Source organism: Moschus berezovskii, chromosome 8, assembly GCF_049115385.1.
Source record: "Moschus berezovskii isolate FMDL1 chromosome 8, NW_MosBer_1.0, whole genome shotgun sequence".
Classification (NCBI taxonomy): domain Eukaryota; kingdom Metazoa; phylum Chordata; class Mammalia; order Artiodactyla; family Moschidae; genus Moschus; species Moschus berezovskii.
In genome coordinates, this window is record NC_142467.1 from 107,781,393 (window position 1) to 107,802,295 (window position 20,903).

General features: G+C 56.8%; 2 protein-coding genes across 4 annotated transcripts; one reads left to right on the forward strand and one right to left on the reverse strand.

Annotated features, from left to right (window-relative positions):
- The first annotated feature begins 216 nt into the window (after positions 1 to 216).
- On the forward strand, positions 217 to 8,017 carry DDX49 (DEAD-box helicase 49). Its single transcript, XM_055430747.2, has 13 exons — positions 217 to 388; positions 1,485 to 1,608; positions 2,231 to 2,316; positions 2,406 to 2,527; positions 3,096 to 3,283; positions 3,404 to 3,544; positions 4,494 to 4,569; positions 4,863 to 4,939; positions 5,105 to 5,202; positions 6,409 to 6,483; positions 7,107 to 7,195; positions 7,312 to 7,383; positions 7,480 to 8,017. The coding sequence occupies exons 1-13, from the start codon at positions 274 to 276 to the stop codon at positions 7,666 to 7,668; spliced, it is 1,452 nt and encodes a 483-aa protein (XP_055286722.1). The 5' UTR covers positions 217 to 273; the 3' UTR covers positions 7,669 to 8,017.
- Positions 8,018 to 8,610: 593 nt separating this feature from the next.
- Positions 8,611 to 16,993, reverse strand: HOMER3 (homer scaffold protein 3). 3 transcript variants are annotated; one of them, XM_055430753.2, is made up of 10 exons: positions 16,791 to 16,993; positions 15,035 to 15,116; positions 14,795 to 14,951; positions 14,208 to 14,339; positions 12,451 to 12,558; positions 11,247 to 11,368; positions 10,554 to 10,710; positions 10,112 to 10,222; positions 9,916 to 10,002; positions 8,611 to 9,079 (listed from the first exon to the last, which is right to left on the reverse strand). In XM_055430753.2, exons 2-10 carry the CDS (start codon positions 15,046 to 15,048, stop codon positions 8,888 to 8,890), a joined length of 1,080 nt encoding a protein of 359 aa, XP_055286728.1. In that variant the 5' UTR covers positions 15,049 to 15,116; positions 16,791 to 16,993; the 3' UTR covers positions 8,611 to 8,887. The 3 variants fall into 3 exon arrangements, with proteins under 3 accessions (XP_055286728.1, XP_055286730.1, XP_055286729.1); XM_055430755.2 differs by lacking the exon at positions 16,791 to 16,993 and adding an exon at positions 16,110 to 16,677; XM_055430754.2 differs by lacking the exon at positions 16,791 to 16,993 and adding an exon at positions 15,704 to 16,078.
- Between the last annotated feature and the right edge of the window lie 3,910 nt (positions 16,994 to 20,903).

Sequence of the window (20,903 nt, forward strand, 5' to 3'; positions counted from 1 at the left end):
GGACTAGAGGGGCGGGAGACGCAAGTGCGTCTCGCAGGGCATCTTGGGAACTGTAGTTTAATTCGAGGCTGAGCGCCACCCCACCACCCCCCCGCCCCCACGCGGGATTCCGGGAAAACCTGATAAGGACGTGGTCGAGGCTTTGAAGTGTGAGTTGGAGAGGGTGGGACCAAGCAGGAGGCAGATCCAATGAACGGGAACGCTTTCGTGACGTTATCGACACGCGCCGGAAGCACCATTCACACGAGCGCTCACACTGGCCTGGCTGCGAGGATGGCAGGCTTCGCGGAGCTCGGGCTGTCTTCGTGGCTCGTGGAACAGTGTCGGCAGATGGGTTTGAAGCAGCCCACGCCCGTGCAGCTGGGCTGCATCCCCGCCATCCTGGAGGGTGAGTGTGACTTGGCCTCTCCAGGAGGCTTCCCCGCTATTGTCGATTCTCTTGCCTTCTCTTTAGCTTTTGCCCACGCGGGTCCCGTGAGGCAAGGGACAGCCCTGGGCCTTACGGGCGATCCTGGGTTCCGGAGGACGACTAGGTAATGTTGGTGTTTAGGCTGTACGACTGACTCGCCTGCACAAGTGATATAATCTCTGAAACTTTCGTGGCCTCATCACTGGGAGGGTTTGATGAATAACTAATAGATAGTACTGGGAAAATTCGGTAGAACTTGCTTTACTACCTTCATTTTACAAATGGCAATTGAGGTTGTCAAGATTATTGGTAAATCCAGGACTCTGGTCCCTAGACTGCTCTTCTCTCCACCCCTTTGGTCCAGCCCAGTTTTGCCATTAAAGAGACACCTTCAGGAAGCCTAGGATGTGACAAGTTAAGGCATTAAATAAACAGAGATGAAGAGTCAGTAGGGAGAATAGGATTCAGGTTGGGGGAGGGCCTTCTGGACTGAGGAGCACATTCTGTTTCCCAAGCTCTGATCCCAGGGAAGGAGTCAAAATGAGATTGTGTGGTTAGTAGTATCTCAGGTCAAATGGATGTGGGTTCCAGTCCAGGCTGTTACTGGCTGTATGTCCTGGGCAAACCTTTGACTCTGTTTCCCCTTCTGTTAAATGGGGACGATAACGGCCTCACTCTCCTTAAATGTGTCAGTTACTCTAAATGGAAAGTTGTCATAATGTCTTCAACAGGAAGGGCACAGGCTGGTACTGAGCACACAGTTCTTGTCATTATTTTTAAGTTGCTAAGTCATGCCAGAGTCTTTTGTGACCCCGTGAACTGTAGCATGTCGGGCCCCTCTGTCCATGGGATTTCCCAGGCAAGAGTATTGGAGTGGGTTGCCATTTCCTTCTCCAGAGGATCTTCCCAACCCAGGGATGGAACCTATGTCTCCTGCACTAGCAGGTGGATTCTCTACCGCTGAGTCACCAGGGAAGCCTGAGCATATAGTCATTGCTCGTTAATTGTCAGCTGCTGTAAACTGCCTGACGGAACACCTGTCTGCACCTGTGACGCTGCTGTGTTCTGTGCCCAGGTCGGGACTGCCTGGGCTGTGCCAAGACAGGCAGCGGCAAGACAGCAGCGTTTGTCCTGCCCATCTTGCAGAAGCTGTCTGAGGATCCCTATGGCATCTTCTGCCTTGTCCTGACACCCACCAGGTGGGTCCCACCCCTCCCCAACACAGACACATGCCTCTCTGGCGGGTTAACCAGCTGTGTGCTCTTGGGCACGTGCCTGTACCGCTTTGAGGACACTTGCCACGTGTGCAAAATGGAAACAGAAATTAGCCCAACCCTTAGAGGTGCTGAAGAATTAGCAGGACAGTGTGTGAAAAGTGCTGAGCACAGGGCTTGACTCAGGGCAAGCAGGAAGGCCAGGAAGTAGGCATATGGGCAGAGGAAAGGCCTGGACAGAGCTGGGGGCAGAGAGGAGGGGACTTGGCCACTGACCCACTGGCCAGCCTTGGAGCAGGGGGGTGCGGGTGGCTTTGATGACTGGTGTCAAGGCCATTGCTGAGGGTGTGGGATGAGGAAAGGCCAGTTTGGGTGGGACTGGCCGAGGACAAGCCATACTCTGTTTGGGCACCCAGCCTAGTGAGAGGGCAGGAGCCACAATGGGCTTCCAGTGGTCAGTATCAGAACCTTTGTCCAAAGGGGACTGGGAGCCATGGAGCTGTGTGAACAGGAAAGATGCAGGCAGGAGGCCCTGTTGATGGAGATGGGAATGAGAAGCAGGCACAGAACCCCTATCTGACTCAGGCTGGCCCCTTCATGCCCACAGGGAGCTGGCCTATCAGATCGCAGAGCAGTTCCGGGTCCTGGGAAAGCCTCTGGGCTTGAAAGACTGCATCATCGTCGGCGGCATGGGTATGGGGGGACCTTAGAAGGCTCTTGGCATGGGACTGCTGCAGCTTCAGACCATCTACCTAGCCCCACCTCTCGCATTCCACCCACAGACATGGTGGCCCAGGCGCTGGAGCTCTCCCGGAAACCACACATAGTCATTGCCACACCGGGGCGCCTGGCTGACCACCTCCGCAGCTCCAACACCTTCAGCATAAAGAAGATCCACTTCTTGGTGAGTCAGCTTAGGGCCCTGATTCATCCATTTGGGAACTGTGTCCCATAGGCCATCCATTACCAAGTTAGGAATGGTGACAATGACATCTCAGGGACCAACAAAAGGGGGGCTGTACTAGAAAAGATGGGCTCCCCAGGTGGCTCAGTTGTAAAGAGTTCGCCTGCCAATGTAGGAGATGTGGGTTCGATCCCTGGGTGGGGAGAATTCCCTGGAGGAGGAAATGGCAACCCACTCCAGTATTCTTGCCTGGAAAATCCCATGGACAGAGAAGCCGGAGGTCTGCAGTCCTTGGGGTTACAAAGGGTTGGACACAACTGAGCACGCGTACATGCACACACTAAAAGTTAGTTGAGGACAGGACCTCTCTGAGGAGTTAATGTTGAAGCTGAGATAGGCAAGAGAGCAGGCCTCCAAGACCTCAAGGGAGAGTGCTCCAGGGTATATGGCTGAGCCCAGGAAGGAGGCACATGGAAGAGGTAGGTGGGCCCTGGGCTGGTGGTCAGGCCTTGGACAGCAGCCTCACCCCAGGTCCCCACCCCCCTGCCTGCTGTGGCTGATGCTACAGGTGATGGATGAGGCAGACCGTCTGTTGGAGCAGGGCTGTACTGACTTCACCGTCGACCTAGAGGTCATCCTGGCAGCTGTGCCCGCCCGCAGGCAGACACTGCTCTTCAGCGCCACGCTGACCGACACACTGAGGGAGCTACAGGGCCTGGCCACCAACCAGCCCTTCTTCTGGGAGGCTCAGGCCCCGTGAGTCCATAGCTACTTTCTGGTGGGAGGCGGGGGTGTCCCAACAGAGGTCACTGACCATGGGCGGGGTGGGCAGTGACCTCATTCAACAGAAGGGGAAACAAATCTGCCCGTGCCCAGGGTGCGCACTGTAGAACAGCTGGACCAGCGCTACCTGCTAGTGCCTGAGAAGGTCAAGGATGCCTACCTGGTCCACCTGATCCAGAACTTCCAGGACGAGCATGAGGACTGGTCTATCATCATCTTCACCAACACGTGCAAGTGAGCATGGGCGGGCCTGCCGCTCCCGTCCCCCGGGCATCCCTCCCCCTGCGCCTCATGGAGGTCCAGCAGGTGGTCTGAGGATGGAGGTGTCAGGCACACGGCCAGTCTTGGCACTCCAGGGCCTCTGCTCCGACCATCAGTTTCAGAGGATTCACTCAAGGAGGCTCAGAGAGGTCAAGCAGTTTGCTAATAAGGTCACCCCCATGAAGACAGACAGAGCCAGGATTTGGGGGTCCTCAGACCTGCCCTTTCCTAGTGGCTCAGATGGTAAAGAATCTGCCTGCAATGCAGGAGACCCAGGTTCAGTCCCTGAGTTTGCAAGATCCCCTTGAGAAGGGAATGGCAACCCACTCGAGTATTCTTGCTTGGAGAATTCCATGGACAGGGGAGCCTGGTGGGCTACAGTTCATGGGGTTGCAAGACTGAGAGACTAACACTTTCACTTTTTCAGACCTGCCCTTAACTGGAAGAGCTGAGGGCCTTGGGCCCCAGGAGACCCCTGCAGCAGCTGGGAAGGCCTTGGAGCAGCCAGTTCGCTGTGGTCTCAGGGGTCACTGAGGCCCAGCACTTCACCCCCATGGCTGTCCTCTCTACAGACCCAGGGGTTTCAAACTCCTTTGACATATTTGGGGAGAGCATCAGGGAGCTGTAGGCTGGTCTAGCCTGAGCCCACGTAGAAGGGCAGCCCACAGCACATGGAGGAGACCTCCTGACTGCTGCCCCCCAAGAATTTCTTGGGCTACCAGAAGAGAAAAGGCTGGCCGTAGAGCACTCTCTTGTTGGCTTAGGCCAGGAAAGGGGTCAGCAGGCAGGACGCAGCACCCCTGCTTCTCCTTCCCCAGTCACGCAGGGCCACTGCTAGGGGCCTCGGGGTGGGGAGGCGGGGGCAGAGCACCTTCCCAGGACCCCAGCACTAGATGGACCGACAGCCTGTCCTTCCCACCAGGACCTGCCAGATCCTATGCATGATGCTACGCAAGTTCAACTTCCCCACCGTGGCTCTGCACTCCATGATGAAACAGGTGAGGTGCCAGGCGGCCACCCAGAGCCCTCCCCTGGGGACTCCTCCTGGCCCCAGGGCTTTTGCTCAGGCCCTCTCCTCTGCCTGGAACACTCTTCCTGCCCCCCCATCTGCCCCATTCTGGCCTCCTCAAGGTCATCTCCCTCGCTGGACTGTGAGCCCCTTGAGGGCAGAGACCGTCCTGGCCTCTGCCGTGCGTGTCCCTGGGCCTCACATAGTGAGCATAAACTCTGAAACATTTCTTGGGATGCTACCTGACACCCCCCGCCCCAATTGTCTCCCAATTTGGCACAGAAAGAACGCTTCGCTGCCCTGGCCAAGTTCAAGTCCAGCATCTACCGGATCCTGATCGCTACAGATGTGGCCTCCCGGTGAGCGGCTCCAGGGTGCTCCCTCCCCCATGGTGGCCCTCACAAAAGGGCCAGAGAGGGAGGCTGGCTTTAGGCAGCCCCGGCTTCACCACTGAGTAACCTTGGGTGAGTCCAAACCTCAGTTTCCCGACGTGGACAAAGGCGCTGACTGACCTCTGCCTCCAGGGGCCTGGACATTCCCACTGTGCAGGTGGTCATCAACCACAACACGCCTGGACTCCCAAAGATCTACATCCACCGAGTCGGCCGGACAGCCCGTGCAGGTGAGCAGACAGCGCGGGCAGCCTTTGGGTACCCTCCTTCCTGCCTGCCCACAGCATGCAGAGCCAGCCACGAGCTGGTGGGGCATGGGAGGGCCACAGGCTGCAGGTGGGAGATGCTAGAGGTAGTGTTTGCAAGCAGGGGGAATCCTCCTTTGAGAACCATAGGTGGGGACTTCCCTGGCGATCCAGTGTTTCAGACTCTGCGCTACCCATGCAGGGGGCCCAGGTTTGATCCCTTGTTGGGGAAGATCCCGCACGCCATGGCCAAAAAACCCCCCAAAACAAACAAACAAAAAGACATAGGTGAGGGTGCTGTGTCTTCTCCACATGACCCAGGCAGCACTGAGCTGTCCCCTGGGGACACGGCACACACAACCCCCTCCCCACCACTACCTCTTGCCTCACCCGAGCCCCCTTCACCTGTCAGGGCTGGCCGTCCTAGCCCAGCAGCAAGCAGGTGTACGGGTCCTGATGGGTAAGATGCTGCCCTGTGGGATTTGGCGTCCAAGTTCAACCACTTGCTGTGACTCCCGGTAGGAGCCCTGTGTCTGCTCCCCCGCCCCACCCGGAAGGGGCACAGAGTCTGGGAGATTTTCTCACACCTGGAGTGGACAGAGCCGTGGTTTCTGGGGCCAGACTGGGTCTGGCCCTTCTCTCCTGCACTGTGGCCTCAGGTCGGTCACATCAGCTCTCTGGGCCCCCACCGCCTCATCCAACAATGGCTAACAAGAATGTGACGCTTGTTTGGGGCCGCTCTGAGGGTCTCAGGCATGGTCATCTCCCAGGGCTGTTCTAGGGCATTGTCTCATGGAAACCAGGAACAGAGACGGTGGCATGTAGAGATCGGAGCTGAAGCCTGTCTGGGCTTCCTGCTGACAACTGGGCTTTAGCTCCCTGGCAGCCATAACGAAAAGGGAAATCAGCCACATGACTGGCCCCTGATTAAGGCCAAGCTGGCATGAGAGCTGCCTCTCCCTGGAGTCCTGCTGCTCCCCTGGGACAGACCTGCCTACCACACAGAGGTCAAGCACGGGGCTGAGACCTGACGCTCTAAGCTTCCTTCGCCTCCACTCATTCCTCCACCCACTGAGCTCCTGTACAGTTCCCCTTGATCAAGTGGAGCTCTGAGCTGCCTAGCGGTCAGGACCTGCTTGTGTCGGCCCCTTCTCCTGGCCTCCAGCACACACCCTGGGTGTGTCCCCACAGGGCGGCAGGGACAGGCCATCACACTGGTGACGCAGTATGACATCCACCTGGTCCACGCCATCGAGGAGCAGATCAGTGAGTGGGGGCAAGGGAGGGTGGTGCCTCCGGGTGAGATGTCCACGCGCCCTGTCAGTGCCTGCCTGTCTGCTCGTGTGAGGAGGCTTAAACTGCACTTTCCTTCCTGTGCAACCCTCATAGAAGTTTCTTTGGCCCAGCTATTGAAGCAGAAACCCAGTCATGGCCTCCAGCAGCCGAAAGCCATATCTGATGGGAAGGGACTTTGGTTTCTCAGACCACAGTGTGTGGGTGGTCCCTGCTGATGAGTCAGAAGCCCCAGGGCTGTGGCCTAGGCATGTTTTTAAAAGTCCCCTTGGGTGGTTTAATGTATATCCAAGACCGAGAAGCTCTGGGGCATCTCCAACCACTGCACAGACTGTCCTGAGATTCAGAAACGTCTTGACTTTAATGGACACTGTTTTCAGAAAAAAAAAAAACTCCTAATCAAATTCATAGTGTTGTTAACAACCAGAAAAAGAGAGCCATCTGTACCTAGCTGCTGCCCACCTGATCTTTATCCGATAGGCCTCTGTGTGGCCTTGCATGCCCTGCCGCATGGAGAACTACACAGGGAGATGTCTCCCTGTGGTGCCTGCCCTTCCCCACCCCCTCCCAACCCCAGGCCCCTGCTGTCCCCACAGAGAAGAAGCTGGAAGAGTTCCCAGTGGAGGAAGCCCAGGTCCTACAGATCCTCACACAGGTCAACGTGGTGCGGAGGGAGTGTGAGATTGTGAGTGTCGGGGAAGGGCTCATCCTCGGGGACCCAGGGTGCTTCCTTGAAGGTAGCAACCCCCCGTGATGGCCTCTCCCTCCCCCTACTCCTTTCCCCGCCCCCGCCACACCCAGAAACTGGAGGCAGCCAACTTCGATGAAAAGAAGGAGATTAACAAGCGGAAGCAGATGATTCTGGAGGGGAAGGTGAGGGCTGGTTGAGCCGTCTGTGGTAGGGGCAGGGCGCAAGGGTTCCCAGGGAGGACGCTCAGCTCAGCCACCTTCTGGTCCTGCCTGTGCCAGGACCCTGACCTGGAGGCAAAGCGCAAGGCCGAGCTGGCCAAGATCAAGCAGAAGAACCGGCGCTTCAAGGAGAAAGTGGAGCAGACACTGCAGCGGCAGAAGGCCAGCAGGGCTGACCGCAGGGGGCGCCCACCCAGGGCCCGGCCTGAGCCTTCCTTGTCCCCAGCACCCACTCAGGGTCCAGCCTGAGTTCCACACAGCACCCACTTGCCCAGCCTGGGACTCCTTCATCAAGGTGAGGGTTGGAGCACCCTCCCCTAAGGACAGAACCCTCTCCCAGCCTGCCCAGTGCCTCTCAGCAGAGCCCGTTGAGACTCACATTGTACAGGGTACAGCCCTCCACCTTGCAGCCTCTGGTGGCCCCTTTTCAGAGCCTCAGCCAAGAGGTGGGCTGCTGAGGAAGAAGAAACACTGGCTATGAGGTTGGGCCCCAGTCCCCCTGGGGTACAGTGACCCCAGCCCAGGGTCACCCTGGATGTGCAATAAGCAAAGGTGTGTCACTTGCAGGAGGTGCTTAATAAATGAGTCTTTTAACTTCTGCAGTCTGACTCTGGGGAGCAGGGGCAGCGAGGAGAAGGTGTGGCTGCCTGTACTTCTCAAGTCCCCTGGAACATCATGTTGCCACCCCACCCACTAGTTCTTTCCTGTTGGGCCCGGCCCAAAGCTTTGGACTGTAGTGTTGACCATTCCAGCTGAGTGACCTTGGGTGGGTGAAGTCCCTTATATGGGCCTCAGTTTCCTCATCTGGAAAATGGGTATAGCAACCACTCTACTATCCAGATGTAAACATGATGTTTTGGAGAGATTGTTTCCATGCCTAGTGAACACAGCCACATTCTAGGAGCTTCCCCACTTGCCCACTTGGTCGTATTTGGGGTTTGTGGCCAGAGTGAAGTGAAAGTGGGGGGATTAATCAGAGTCCACGTTAGTCCAAACTGGTCCAGACAGCATGGGCAGGGCTTAAGGAGATGGGGAAGCAGAGCCATGTGTCCTAGACATGCTCCCTCAGGCTTTCTGAACCTCACCCTCCAGGTGGCTTACCAAACCCTACACAGACAGGGCAGATGGACAGAGGGTCCAGTGATGGTGGTTAGGTATACCCGGGCTGCTCAGATACCACACACACACAGCCACACTTAGAAATGTAATTTGGGCACCAGCACGCACCCTGGGAAGTCTAGAAATTCTACACAATGAAAAGCTCAAAAACAGCCTCTGAGCTGTGAACAGCCAGGGCTGGCTGGAGTCCTGTGGACAAGCCCTCTCCAGGCTGAGTTGGGCCCCAGTCCCTGCCAGGGGGCTTGGCTCACCGTGCCGCCTGCGGCCTGGCCTGTGCCCCAGGCAGGAGTCGTTCGTGTAAAACCAGCTCCCACAGGCCCCTTCCTTTATGCAGACCTGGAGCCTGGAATCAGGGCGCGCCCTCGGCCAGGCGGGCCAACCCCTCTCGCAGCTCGCTCAGCTCAAACAGCCTGACGTCCAGCAGCTGAGCAGCCCGGCCCACCTCGGCCCGTGCCCTCTCCCGCTCGACCCGCGCCTCCTCCAGGCTGCGCTCCGTGGCCCGCAGCTGGTGCTCCAGCTCTGCGTTTCGGGTTTCCAGGTCCTACAGGGAGAGGGTAGGCGGTGTTGGGGGCCCCAGCAAGTCTCAAGGGTCCAGCATCTCAAAGCGGGTGCTGGGGACCACAGCCCCCACTCTGGGTCAAACCCTCCCTGTCTGATGGCTTTCTCCCAGCTAACTGTACCCAAGACACTCCCTGGTCCCCCAGCCAATTTGAACTGACCACATTCCTCCTCAAAATCCTCCTGTCACCCACTGTTTTGGGAATGAAATTCAGACCCCTCCCTCCTCTCCTTGTTCATTCCTGCTCAGCCTTTCTGGCTTCCTTGTGGTTCCTTGAATACTTTCTCCCCACCTCAGGGTCTTTGCATTTGCTGCGCACGCTGCCCAGGAGACAACAGGGAGCATTCCCTCAAATACTCTCTTTGGGGGCACCAGATCCTTTAACTTCTCCACCTGCTGGACTCACAGGACATGCCCCTATGAACGTTCCTCAGATAAAGTCTTCAGTGAAAGCCAGGCCAGCCACAGCAGGGTACAAATGCAAGCTTCTGGCCTCAGATGGGGATGTGTGAGGACTTGATAGAGGTCAAGAATGGAAATTCAACAGAGACTCAGAAACTGCTTGTTGAATGAATGGAAGATGAAACATTGTCCTAATAACCATCATCTCACTCAGTCTTTCCATGCACCTGGTCATCAGAATCCTCCACAACCTTAGATGTCTTCCTGACTCCATTTATAGGTGAAGAAACGGAGGTTCGGGGAGGCACACGGCTGCCCAGAACCCGTGGGAAGGGAAGATCATGTCCGTTCCATACCAGGGGCTGGCTGCCATGGGTAGTCACCGCCCCCACACACCCCACAGAAACCACACCTACCTGCACCTTCTGCTGTGTCTCCTCACGTTCAGTGGTGTCTGCAGCCTCCCGGGACCCACTAGTCTGGCTCCTCAGAGTCTGGATCTCCTAGTGGAAAAGTTCCCAGAATCTGTTCTGAGGTCCTTGGCTCCCCTGTGGGAGATCAAGGAAGGCAAGGCCCAAGGAAACACACGTGCATACAGATGTGTTCACACACCTGGTCTTTAGTTTGCACTAGTGCCTCCAGCTGCTCCAATGACTGGCTGGGTCCCTCCTTCTCACCGACTGCAGGTGGCTCGGTGGCAGCCTGGGCTTCCAGCTCAGCCACCTGTGCAGACAGGAAGGTCAGTCCCTGATGGCCCAGTCTGTACCCTCCTGACCCCAGGGATACGCCTCCTGGTCAGTCAAGCCCATGACGGAATTCATCCCTTCACATCCGGGCCACTACCTAACATCTGGCAGGTAGACTCTAGGGTCTGACAACCCTCTGTGGCCGACATTACTTCAGACCCATACTACAGAGCAAGAAACTAAGACACTGGGAAATGACCTGCCGAGATCACAGATCCAGTCAGTTGAACCCAGGACAGATAGGAGGCAGGGCCTTCACAGTGACCCTTGGGCCACTTGGGGTCTTTGGGAGGGTGAGGCTTCCTCACCCGCTGCCGCAGCCTCTCAGCCTCTGCGCGCTGGGCCTCCAGCTGCTGCCTCCACTGGGCGGCGGCCGCGTTGGCCTCTCGCAGGGCGCCCGCCAACTTGTTGTTACTGTCCTGCAGCGCGAAGAACTCGGCCTCCCATTGCACCTCGCCCACGGAGCTGCGAGAGCGCCGGAATCGGAGTCCGAGTCGGCAGAGGGCAGGGCGGGGCCTCACTGGGCCGGGGGCGGGGCGAGGGCGGGGCTGGGCCGGGGCGGGGCTGTGGGCGGGGTCAAGGGACCCCGAGACAAGCGGGTGGGGACGTCCCGGGGAGGCGGGGTCTTCCCGGGAGGTGGGGTCAGAGTAGGCCCTTCTGTGTCCTTTCCACGAGACACAGTCCGTATGGCAAGCACATCAACCCATGGGATGTGGACTGAACCGGGTGGTGGGGAGGCACGCGTGGGTTTAGAATTAGCTGGGGGAGGTGTGGACGGGCCAGGGTTAGCCCCAAGGAATGGATGAGGCAAGCGGGGTCGGCTCTGGAAGGGGCGTAATCTGGGTGTCTCCTCTCCAACCGAGGCCTGTACTGGGATCCCAGGCGTGGATCCACTGTCAGATTCCGCCACTTGAACGAGTCCAAGCAGTTTCTGAGAACCTCTCCTCGCCTCCCCCACCTTTCGTCCTGTCACGCCCCTGTACCCTGCGCTACCCCCTCACCCTTCGGACAGCATCTTTTTGAGCCGCTCGCGTTCAGCCGGGCCCGGAGCATCCGCGCTCTGGCTGCGGAATAGCTTCTCATCGCCCGGGCCATTGGCGCTGACGAGGGGGCTTGGAGGCACCTAAGGGCATGGATAGAAGTGAAGTCACAGAAGGGCGTGGCTTCAGTTAAGGGCCAGTTAGGTCATGGTTGGGGTCAGGGCTGATGTCAGCGGTCATGACTGAGAGGGGGCAGGAGGCCTTCCCAGCACTGGGATCCAATCGTTCCTCTCCCCTCCTCACCCACCATCCATGGCCCCCACATGGCCCCTGGGCTGTATTTTGGCGCCCTGTCCCGCCTCCTTGCCTGCTGGGCTCTCACCAACCCAACAGCAACAAACCTAATGCAGGCTAGCCTAAACCCAGGGAGATAGATACTCATAATCTGCAAATCGGGCAGCAATCTGAAGCCTCGGTGCTATTCTGTCACCGCAATGACCTTTCCTGGGGCCAAATTTCAACAGCTATTTAAAATTCCTACAGGAAACCTACTCCATTAGGCTGAGTTCATCATGAATCCACCTGGTGCCTGGACCACAGTCCTGAGGGCAGGGACCAGCCTACTTATTTATCTTCTTAAGCCCTGTGCCCGGTCCTGTGTCTGGCACACAGTAGGTGGTCAATGAATGGCGTTGAATAAGTTAGTGGGGGAAATGCTCAGGGACAGTGTTTTACCCCACCCCACTACTTAGGTCTTCCCAGGTGGCTCAGTGGTAAAGAGCCTGCCTGCCAATGCAGGCGACATAAGAGATGCAGGTTCGATATCCCTGGGCTATGGGAAGATCCCCTGGAGGAGGGCATGGCAAACCACTCTGGTATTCTTGCCTGAAGAATCCCACGGACAGAGAAGCCTGGCAGTTCTCCAGTTCATAGGGTCACAATGAGTTGGACACAACTGAAGCGACAGTATGCAAGCACGCACCACTACTTAGCCATTTCAACTTTCGCATTTCAACTCTGCCGTGTGAGCTAGTTTTCTGGCCTTCTTTTATCTAACTTTCAGACAGGACTATGACATGCTCCCATGGCACCCACAACTCTTTTCCATGGTCCCTGCCATGGATCTAGTTTTACATCATCAGTAAGCATTTGGTCCTGAGCACCGGCATAGCGTTTAGACCCCCCGCTCCATAGCAGTTGAGTTCCTGGGACAAGGAGTGCTGACCTGGTGGGCAGCGAGCCCCAGAGCTGGACTGGTGAGTTCTCCCCCATCCTGAGATTTCTCCCGTGCCAGCCTTGCTGCTTCCTTCACTTCCTGGAACTTCTCAGCAAACTGAGGGATGAGGGATAGGAACAGACAGTCAACAAACTCCCAGCTCCCTCCACCAGGGCCCCACCACACTACTCCCACCCAGCACCAGCCCTGTCTCTTTGGAAGAGAGGGAAGAAGGCCTGGAAAATGATGCCCAAGGGGCAGAGTGGGTATCAGGCTAGAGGGCAGGGGTGGGATGTTCACAGAGACCACCTTGAGAAAGAGAGCCCCTTTCCCTCCCAATCAGCTTATCTCAGCAAGGAGAGCCCAGGTGGGTGCTAATCTGTCTTTCATGCCTGGGATGCTTGTGAATATCCTTTGTGAATATCCTTTGTGACAAAGAAAAAGCAGACCTTGGACTTGGAGCCTCTGACAGGCACCTGCAGCCAGTGGGAGAGTAGCCACCCTGTTCTCAGTTTTGTTATAGTTTACATTAATCTCCCATACCTGTTTTCCAGCTAGAGTAGGATACACTTTTTTTTTTTCATTTTATTTATTTATTTTTGGCTGCACCAAGCGGATTGTGGGATCTCAGTTCCCTGACCAGGGATTGAACCTGGACCATGGCAATGAAAGCCTGGAATCCTAACCACTAGGCCACCAGGGAACCTTTTTTTAAAAAAATTGTTGATGTATGTATTTATTTTCGGTTGTACTAGGTCTTCATTGCTGCTTGGGCTTTTCTCTGGTTGCAACGAGCAAGGGCTCCTCTCTAGCTGTGGTGCACAGGCTTCCCATCACAGCTTCTCTTGTTGCAGAGCACAGGCTCTAGGGCCCGTGGGCTCTGCAGTTGCAGCTCCTGGGCTCTAGAGCACCTGACCCACAGTTAAGGCACACGGGCTTCATTGCTCCGCAGCATCTAACATCTTCCTGGTCCAGGGATTGAACCTGTTTCCCCTGCATTGGCAGGTGGAGTCTTTACCACTGAGCCACCAAGGAAGCCCCCCCAATTTTCTTACCTTGGAAGTAATTTTTAAAATATTTACAGATATACAACCCCTTGGTTTTTGCAAAGCGTCCAGTGCAATTCATTGGGGATATTAGGGGTAGCTAGTGTTTTCAAAAACTGTTCCAGGATTTCTCTGGTGGTCCAATGGTTAAGACTCCACACTCCAGTGCAAGGGGTGCAATCCTCAGTTGGGGAACAAAGATCCCATATGCCACATGGCGTGGCCAAAAAAAAAAGTCCGAAGAGCAACTGAATACTCATATGTGAAAAAAAATACTCCTACTTTATACCGCCCGCAGAAATTAATTCAAGATCTAAATTTGAAAGGGAAACTAATGCTTCTAGAAGAAAAGAGAATAAAAGCATCTCAGAGAACATGAACCATACAGGGAAACAATTAATAAGACAATGCTGAATTCTAGAAACAGCAGAGGGTGGAGGGAGGTGGTAATGAAGGTAGTGCCAGGGATGTGGGGAAGCACTCAGCCCATCAAAGGCACCCAGAGAGGAGCAGGGTGTGTTCAAAATCAAAGCAGGTGGCCAACTGAGCTGGGATGTGGACCAGAGAAGTGGGAAGTGGCTGCAGGCTGGTCCGATTCTGTATGCCCATTCTGTAGCTGGGAAGATGGAGGCCCAGCAGCTGTCCAGGGTCCCCCGGTACATACAAGATAAGACCCAACCCCCGCCCTGCTCCTCCCACCATGTACCCCCATAGGCCCACCTGAGTCAGATGCTGTTCAGAAGCAAAGCCAAGACCATAGACAGTGTTGGCGCGACTGTCCGCCCACTGTCCAAACTTCTGGGAGGTTTTGGTAAAGGTCATGTTGGGAGTGACAGTGCTGTTGATGATGGCCTGAGGGAAGGTGGGTTGGGGAGAAAAGTTCATGGGTGATGGAACTGGTAATAATCAATAGGAAACCCCCAGAGAAAATCCCCTTGTATTAATCCTTCTGTGCTAAGTCGCTTTAGTCCTGTCCGACTCTTTGCAGTTCTATGAACTGTAGCCCACCAGGCTCCTCTCTCCATGGGATTCTCCAGGCAAGAGAATGGGAGTGGGTTGCCATGCCCTCCTCCAGGGGATCTTCCTGACCCAGGGATCAAACGTATGTCTCTCACGTCTCCTGCATTGGCAGGTGGATTCTTTACCACTAGCACCACTTGGCTTGAGCCATTTCAGGAGGAAGACGGAGACCCAGAAAAATTCAGAGTATCCCCTGGCCCCCAAGGCACACAGCAAGGCAGTAAATGGACCCAGTCCTGTCCCTGGGATCCTTGGTACCTGCCACCCCACCCAGGCCCCACCAGGACCTTGGCTCCCCCAAGGCTGATGATTCGGTAGACATTGCGGGTGGCATCGTAAAAGTAGGAAACAGTGAGTGCGTGTTTGCCCGCAGGGATCCAGTTCCGCTTGGTGGCCGGGTCGATCTGGAACACGTGTGCCCGTGTGCTGAAGATGGGCTGCTCCCTGTGTGGGGAGAGGGTGCTCAGTGGGGGCCAAACACACCCACCCTGGGGCTCGGGGTCAAGCTGGCAGAAGCAGGGGCTCACCTGGCTGTGGACATTGGTCAGGCTGGTCTGGGTGGGCTCCAAGCGGCAGCCAGTGGGACGGTAGGAACTGCTGGTTTGGCCTCTGGAGGGAGAGGGGGTTTGTGAGTGTCCCCCAGGCCAGGATGAGGGAGGCCAAGCACGTCCAACCCCAAGTACGCCATTCACAGAATTTCGATCCAAAAGTGAAGGGAATGTCGCCCTCCAGGCTCTTCCGTCCGTGGAAGTCTCCAGGCAACAATACTGGAGTGGGTAGCCATTCCCTTCTTCAGGGGATCTTCCCAATCCAGAGATCAAACCTGGGTCTCCTGCATTGCAGGAAGACTCTTTACCATCTGGGCCACCAGTGGCCATCTCCTGTCCTGAGTGTTGCAGGAACATCCTCCAGATGGAGATGGCCTCTGACAGGAGCCAGGTGGCACCTGACATCCCCAGCATAAATCTCACATCTTCCTGCTTACAGGACTCCCAGTGAAGTCTTCTCTATCTCTGGGCTGGGCCGAGGAGGCCAAGGCCAATTCCTGTTCAGTACCTTCTGACATTCATCCATCACTCTTCAAAGGAGGGCCTCCATCAAAAGAGTGGGGCGCTACCGGGTGCCTACTGGGAGACCCATCCCCCACGGGACCCGCAAAGAAACCCCTCAGCTTCCACTCTAGAGCAGAGGCCCACCTTGCAGTCAAAGTCCAAAAATCCCCAGGGAGCCTGCAGCCTAGTTAAAAAGACAAGATGCACTGAACAGGCCCACTGTGGTGGCCAGCCATCACCACTGAGTCCCAGTACGTGTGGAGAGACCCGAGGGAGGGCAGGCAGACCGAGGGAAGGGAGGCCCGGACTCCGTAGCCCCCGTGGTCAGAGGGGGGAGTGCACCCTCTCCTTCCTGGGCAGCTGCTGTCCTGGTCACAGGGTCTGAAACCGGAGCTCGGGGTGGGGGAGGGGCGGTGACTTTGGCCGGCCTTGGGGGTGGGTCCCGGGTCGAGCCGGGGTTCCGGGGACGCAGGGGTCTCAGACACTCAGGTCCCTCCTGCCCGTCCGGACGCTCCTGCCGCGACTTGCTGCACTGGGGAAAGTTACTCACCAACTAGTCATGCGCCTCGGACGCCGCCGGCCGCGGGGCTCCCCAAGGGGAGCCCGACCCCGCCCGGTGTCCGGGATCCAACACTGCGTTCAGTGGTCGAAGCCCCATCCTACGAGCCCCAGTCCAGGGGATCGGATATTCATTCGGGATCAAGACCCCACCCGCGTCAGGACCAGGACGCCCCAACTTCGGGAAGTGTCGCCCCCAGCCCTGGAACTTCCAAGATCCCTTGCCACGGCCCTCCAACACTCCGGGTCCAGAACTTCGGGGGCACGTTGTCTACCTCCCGCAACCGCAGGTCCAGAACTCAGGGGATCCTTCGCGCTGTCCCTGACTCCTGAACTTCGGGGACCCCTGCCACCCTTCCATCCGCAGGTCGGGAATTTCGGGGTTCCCTCGGGTCGCCCCTCCACCCCGGGTCCGGAACTTCGGAGACACCTTCACAGCCTTCTCCAACGACGGGGCCGGAACTTCGGGACCCCCTCCCAATGTCCCCTCCCTGACCCCGACTCCGGAACTTCGGGGTCCCCTGCCCTCTCAAGCTCTGGCACTCCGGGGCTCCCCCAGCCGCCCCCAGCCTCCGTATCCCGAACTTCGGCGATCCCCCCAGCACCCTCTCCGGGGCTCTCGAACTTCGGGTCCCCCCGCACCCCCAGCGCTGGCTCGGTTGGCCGGGCTCACCCTGCCGGCTCGGCGCCCCGCAAGTGTCCGGGCGCGAGACGGGTGCCGCCCCGCGGCGCCGACTCCGCGCAGCCCGGCGGCCCGCTCGCTCGCTGGCTCCGGGGCCCGCGCCCTCCGCGCCGCCCTCCGCGCCGCCCGCGCCTTTGTCTGCGCCGCCGCCGCCGCCCGCGCCGCCTCCGGTCCCATCGCGGCGGGTCCCGACGCGGCCGCCGCCCGCCCCGCCTCCCCGGGCCGCCGAGGCCGCCCCGCAGCGCCCCCTGCCGACCCTCCGCCGCGGGGGGCGGGAGAGAGGGAGGGGCAGGAGCTGGCAGACCGAGCGGGAGCGGGCGGGGGGCAAGAGGTTAAGAAGGTGCGGAGGGGGACAGTCAAGGGGTAGAGCCAGAGACCCGGACCCAGAGGCAGAGAGACAGAGGACAGAGGCAGAGCCACAGGCGACAGGCGGACAAAGGAGAATGTGGCCTCGGCCTCCTTTGAAGGGTGCATGGCGGGGGGGCGGGGGGGGGTGTCCCCGAACTTCTGGGCCACGGCTGCTTTTGTCTGTGATGGGGAGTCAGGTCCCTCTTCACCCAAAGGGAGTCCAGGTGCAGGGCACATCTGCCCCTTGGTGGCCCAGGCGTGCCCGTATGCAGAAAATGAAGAAAGAGCCCTTGCTGAGAGGAGGCTGGAAGATGAGAGAGAGGCAAACAGCAGGCTTGATCCCAGGTGCCCTGCTCAGGTTCCTTCCTGCCCGCTCTCCCACCCCACTCTGATCCCCAGTTTCGAGCTTCTGTCCACCTTGGGGCTTCTGTGTCTCCCCAAACAGCTGTCACAGTGTTGATGAGGTTGGATTAGAATTGTCATTGCTCTGTTAAAGGGCCCCCAAATCACAGGTAGGGGGAATGTCCATGTCCACTTGCCACCGAATGGGTGAATAGCCTGGAGGTCCACGGCCCTGGGCTTGTCACTACTGCCTTCCTATACTTCTGGGAGACTGTCCTTCTAGAGCTGAGCCAGGATCTCCTGGTCCAAGCCCGTGGAGCCCCCTTGTCAGTCCCAGCTCCACCCTTTCTCTGGAGACTCCTCCAAAGCCACACGGTGCCATCAGGTTCATGGACAGGGGCACTGAACCAAGGAAGGCCTGCCTGCACTTCCGTGACGCCCTCAGCCTCACGTACGTGTGTGTTCAGTCGCCTCAGTCGTGCCTGACTCTTTGTGACCCTGTGGGCTGTAGCCTGCCAGCCTCCTCTGTCCATGGGATTCCCCCAGGTAAGAATACTGGAGTGGGTAGCCGTGCCCTCCTCCAGGGGATCTTCTCCACCCAGGAATGGAACCTACATCTCTTGTGTCTCCTGCATTGGCAGGTGGGTTCTTTACCATTAGCACCACCTGGGAAGCCCACATTCAAGGTTTTTTGCTTTTTCTCTCTGTCTCCTTTTCTTGTTCTTGTCTGTTTCCCCCTCATCTGAGCTGGTCGCTCCCTTCAAATTACCTTTAGGTGAATCCTAGGTCACGTCGTTTCTGGAGCCTCCATCCCAGGCCAAGATCTGAGTTTTCCTCCCTCCCAGCCTTTGCCGAAGCTGTTTCCTCTACCTGGAACGCCCTTCTCAAAGGCCTATATTCTGTTTTGTCCTTCTAGGCTCAGCTCCACTGCCCCCTCACCTCCCAGATGCTTCTCTGACTATCCTGAGCTTGGTAGGGACCTTGCCCACCCCTGCTGCACCACCTCATCCCTTGCTTTGGGATCCCGGATTTATTTACTGGTTTGATTGTGGCCAGAACTGACCCATCCTTGAGCCTGAACCTCACTCAGCGTGAGAGGGACTATCACTCCAGCTCAGGAAACAAAGCCACAGACTCACTTTCTCCACCTGCCTCTAACTTCACACGGCATCTGCATAAGCAAAGGATTTGGCTTCGTTCTCAGGCCCGAAGCCACGAAACGCTTGAACACTGTAGGGAACAAAGAAAATACCGTCTGTTCCGTGCAGAGAGTGACTTTTCCTTATAACCAAAAAAAAAAAAAAATCTCTTAAATGTAACTGGAAAGGTGCTGGCAGGGCCGAAGCTTTTGGAGGCCACTCAGCGTGTGCTAAGTACTGACCGGCTGCAGAACTGGGGTCAGGTGGCTATTCTGTGGGGGCGGGTGGGTGAGGAGCCGGGGCAAACTTTACCCCTTACATGGGCAAGAGGCAACAGCATGACAGAGAATGGGGTCCCCTCTCAAGTCTCCAGGAAGGACTGGGATGGAGCTGGCTTTGAGCAGCCCCGACCTGCAGTTGTCTTAGTCCAGTTCAAACTGACAGAATGATTCTGTCAGTAGACTGGGCTTTCTTGCCTGGAGAATGGGCTGATGCTCATGGGGCTGGGGTGGGGAGAGGAGGCAGGAAGAATCCAGGCAACACCATCAGCTTCTCGCTGTTTCCTGGGCATAGATGAGTAGGAGGCTGCCCTGAGCTGCCACTCCCACTCAACCTGAGCCCTATTCTGCGTGGTCCTTGGGCCTCTCTTACAAAGGACTGAAAATGTCCTTGAGGGGCGAACAGAGGCCACCAACCCAAGGTAGCTGACTAGACATGACAGCTTCCTCTTGGGGCTGAGGAAGGACGTGAGGGAACGCGCTTCCTGCCATAGGAGGAACCAAGCAGGAAACAGAACAGCTCATTCAGCTGTCAGCTCAGTTCAGTTCAGTTGCTCAGTCATGTCTAACTCTTTGCGACCCCATGGACTGCAGCATTACAGAGTAGCTCTTACAGGTGAGGCTCTGGCCTCTGCCTCGTTAAATCTGACCCAAACTTTTGGCTGAAGTTATACTGTCTCTCTTCCCTGGAGACTTCCTGTCCCACCAGAGCAGCAAAGGGGAGAGAATGTCTGTCACTCTTCCCCAAAACCACATGCCCAACCTCATGGCATGGATTACAGGAACCACTCTGGTCTGTTTGTCATGATTTGGTTACTGCCTACTTTGTTCAAGCCTCTGTCCCACCACCTACAGCAAGCCCGACTTGCAGCAGGAACTCTATAATTGTTGCCAGAAGGAAGGGATCCCAAGGGCGCTGCCTAGGTCCTTGGTGGCCTTCCATGTCACATGAGCCAGGGTGCCTCTTACCAGCAGGGTGACCTTAACGAAATCACTTTCCTTCCCTGTACTTTAGTTTCCCCATCTATAAAGCATGCATTAAGAATGGTACCCACTTCTGAGGCTTCCTGTAAGGCTCCAATATGGCCTGGCATGAAGAGGGTATGACCCTAGGAGCTTAATAAATGTTTTGCTAGTTATAAACATCATAGTTATTCTTGGCTATCTGGACAGGCAGTTTTGATACTGAGCCAAGTTCTTAAGACTTTCAGGGTTTGAAGGGTCCCAACCAGATGTGAGCTCTTGAGGACAGAAATGGGTCCAATGTGACATGATAGATATCCTCTAAATCTTTAGCTCTGGGCCCTGCATGTGCCTCTCTAACCACCCTCCTTCTCCTACTCCCCATGCCCCCAGGTTTGCCAGTTGGGACAGCCACAGGATCATATCCTCCTAGCAAACTATTCATTCCTCAAACCCCTACCCACCTCCCCCCATGCCCTCTTCTCTAAGAAGGTTTCTTTCCTGCTAAACTTTCCCTAACACCCTCCCTCCTAGTGGAAGTGTCTGTGTTCAGAGCTGATTCCCCCAGCCTGAAGGTATCTCAAGGGCTCAACTGAGGCATCTCTTGGATTTGGCATCTTCCAGCTGCATGGGATTCATGGCAGAGGAAAGTTTGATGATTCTCAACTCACACACAAAAACTGACCCCACCTTAAGTTCAGATCTATTTCAACTTCTGCCAAAGGCCAAGGTTAATTCATTAAACAAACAGCCCCCAGGAAGTAATGAAGACAGGTACCCACCTCCCCCACCCCAGCCCCGGCATGAAGGGGCTGGGGCAGGGGGTCTGGCACTGGATTATGCACTAGACCTCCCAGGATCAGGGTGGGTTGGGGGTTAGGGAAGCAGAACTTGAGCCCCTTCCAAACTCCAAACCTGGATCCGTGGTTTGGTTCCCACAGACCTAATTACCCTTATTTGCCACATGTACTAATTACCTCTGTTGTACCAGGTGGCTGGGCGGGGCTGCCCCACTTTCGGGAGGTAGGTCGGGG

Coding starts and splice junctions, on each gene's coding strand:
- DDX49 (XM_055430747.2), top strand. CDS start 274: ATGGCAGGCTTCGCGGAGCTCGGGCTGTCTTCGTGGCTCGTGGAACAG. Junction 389..1,484: donor CATCCCCGCCATCCTGGAGG/GTGAGTGTGACT, acceptor TTCTGTGCCCAG/GTCGGGACTGCCTGGGCTGT. Junction 1,609..2,230: donor CTTGTCCTGACACCCACCAG/GTGGGTCCCACC, acceptor TCATGCCCACAG/GGAGCTGGCCTATCAGATCG.
- HOMER3 (XM_055430753.2), bottom strand. Junction 11,369..12,450: donor TGGGGCTCGCTGCCCACCAG/GTCAGCACTCCT, acceptor CCATGCCCTTAG/GTGCCTCCAAGCCCCCTCGT. Junction 10,003..10,111: donor TAGTGCAAACTAAAGACCAG/GTGTGTGAACAC, acceptor CTTTTCCACTAG/GAGATCCAGACTCTGAGGAG.